Raw genomic sequence first — 2,500 nt, 5'->3', positions numbered from 1 at the left:
TATATATATATATATACATACTGTATATATATATATATATATATATATCATTCCTTTAACAGGCAGCCACTCGGAAAACAACAATCTCCCACAATTGTCCAAACTGCCTAGTTGTAGTTAGGGAAGAGGGAGTGTGTGCGAAGGGTTGAATCTCTGCGTGTGCATAACTATCTAAATACCTAGCTGTCATTTTTGACGGATTGCGTACACTAGTGTAAGTATATAGCCTTGAATTATGTAGAAAAATTAACAGATTCATTATCCAAATATAAGAAATAAAACAATTTTTGTCAACAACTTCATAATAATCACAGTTCCTGACCTCACCCACACGAACACGACTCAACATTTCCCCTCCACCTGCCATCTCGCTCTTAAATCTGGGCTTCGAATAAGCCATTACGTGATCATAAAAAATATAAAAAAACCTAAAAATAAAAGAAGACCAATGTCATAAAACTATTTTATGCCCCATTAAAAAACTCTCTTTCCTAGATTCCTCCTCGTTGGATACTTAGGAAAATTATATCATTTTCTGGAAACGAATCAAAAGATTTGTTAGTTTTTTATCTTGGAGGAAAAAGATTGTCTGCAATGGTTGGGAAGAGAAGGGTTATGATGCTAAATTCATTGCGATGTTGGTTTTGTCTTCTCTCTCTCTCTCTCTCTCTCTCTCTCTCTCTCTCTCTCTCTCTCTCTCTTTCAAGTTTTCTAATATAAAAGAAAATAGAAAAGAATAATATGCACACATATGTGTATGTATGTATATAAATATATATATATATATATATATATATATATATACAGAAGAACCTCAGGGAAAATGGAACTATAAGGTTGAATCCCAACTAGTTTCGTCTTACTTCTTCAAGACGACTGACGTATTGAGAAAGATTTTTACATTATATGTGGTACAGTGATAGTATGAATATATATATATATATATATATATATATTGCACTTAAAAAGACTTAAACCACTTTCACACTTTTCTAGCTAAAAGTACATAAAAAAACTCACTTTTCAATTTTTGAAAAGTAAAACACACAATAAATGAATAAATTGATAGATTTATAAAGCTTATCACTTTTCATAACCGCTTTGGATATTGATAATTAATAAATATTCCATTGGCGAATTCATCCGGGGGTGGGGGGGGTCGGGGGGTCGGGGGGGGGAGGGGGGGGGGATAAACAATATCAAATGATGAGGGGGGCCAAAATGTTTTTTTTATACTCCTAATTAATGAAATTTGCTCACCGCTATTTCATTTTCCAAAAAGTAGTTATTGGAATTTTGCAATTAATGGCGTCAGGCGTATTCGATCTATTTCAATCTATCTATCTATTTGTCTATCTGTCTATTATCTGTCTGTTTGGATATATAAATTAGCAAACTGCCTATAACAACAACAAAAATAACAAAAACAACAACAAATGCAATTATTTCTAGTCCACTGTAGGACAATTGCTTCAGACATGTCATTCGTCTTGTGCCTGACTATTATATATCCTTATGAATATATAAATAACCCATTGTCTATAACAACAACAACAGCAACAACAACAACAAATGCAGGACAAAGGCCTCAGACATGTCCTTAGTCATGTTTAGGGTTTTGTCAGTTTCATCAGCACGATGACCAACTACGGATTTTTGCCTTATCACTCACAGCAAACCAACCTAGTATGGGAGTCCTTGAGTAAATTTTAGTACAGTCAAAAAGGGACTGTGTAACAAGTCTCCAATTATGAGAGAAATTACCGTATATTATGTATATCTAGTTTATTGCAATGTAATTGTACAATAGCTATAACTCATATAGTCTCTCTCTCTCTCTCTCTCTCTCTCTCTCTCTCTCTCGTTGAGTCAGTCACTAGGACATTTTCACTGCTCTCTCTCTCTCTCTCTCTCTCTCTCTCTCAGGACATGGCCACTGTTCCTTCCCTCTTCCATTCACGAATGGAAAATACAAATAAAAAATAAAAAACTATCTTATTTCCCATCTTTCAAGAGTACGCAAAAACATAATGGAGTCTAGAATCAAGTCAACATTAATAAAAAAAAAAGTTAATTTACAAAATTACCCAGAGGGGCTCAGTTGGACAAGCAGAGAGCGTCCAAATATTGACAAAGCAATTATCTCATCTTCTCATAGCCTTCACCATTTAATTAACTCGTGAGTATTTCTCTCTCTACTTCGTCATCTGCAGAATTGTGTTCGGTGAGAGTTTAACTTCCTGTTATTTGGGAAAGAGTTACGTAATTCTTTAAGCTATGCGAGGATTATCTAGGTAGTTTGTGTGGAAATCTTAGAAAAAAAGGTTTTAAAAATGGGTGTAGAGTTATAATACTTATTATTATTAAGTATGTATATGTATATATATATATATATATATATTTAAATATATATATATATATATATATATGTATATATATACACATATACCCACACACACATATATATGCATATATATATATATGTATATATATATATATA

General features: G+C 32.7%; 1 protein-coding gene across 1 annotated transcript in view; it reads right to left on the bottom strand.

Moving 5' to 3' along the window:
* Nucleotides 1-400, bottom strand: part of LOC137635778 (irregular chiasm C-roughest protein-like) — a gene marked incomplete at its 3' end in the record, with an annotated part of 16,292 nt that extends 15,892 nt beyond the window's left edge. Inside the window, exon 1 of the mRNA XM_068368226.1 lies at nucleotides 323-400. Coding sequence (XP_068224327.1) covers nucleotides 323-400 — 78 coding nt within the window. The remainder of the gene's footprint in view (nucleotides 1-322) is intronic.
* Nucleotides 401-2,500: the final 2,100 nt, after the last annotated feature.

Source organism: Palaemon carinicauda, unplaced genomic scaffold (genome assembly GCF_036898095.1).
Source record: "Palaemon carinicauda isolate YSFRI2023 unplaced genomic scaffold, ASM3689809v2 scaffold1721, whole genome shotgun sequence".
NCBI classification, from domain to species: Eukaryota; Metazoa; Arthropoda; class Malacostraca; order Decapoda; family Palaemonidae; genus Palaemon; species Palaemon carinicauda.
Note: the sequence above shows the minus strand (reverse complement) of the source record. Positions and strands in the feature narration are given on the sequence as shown.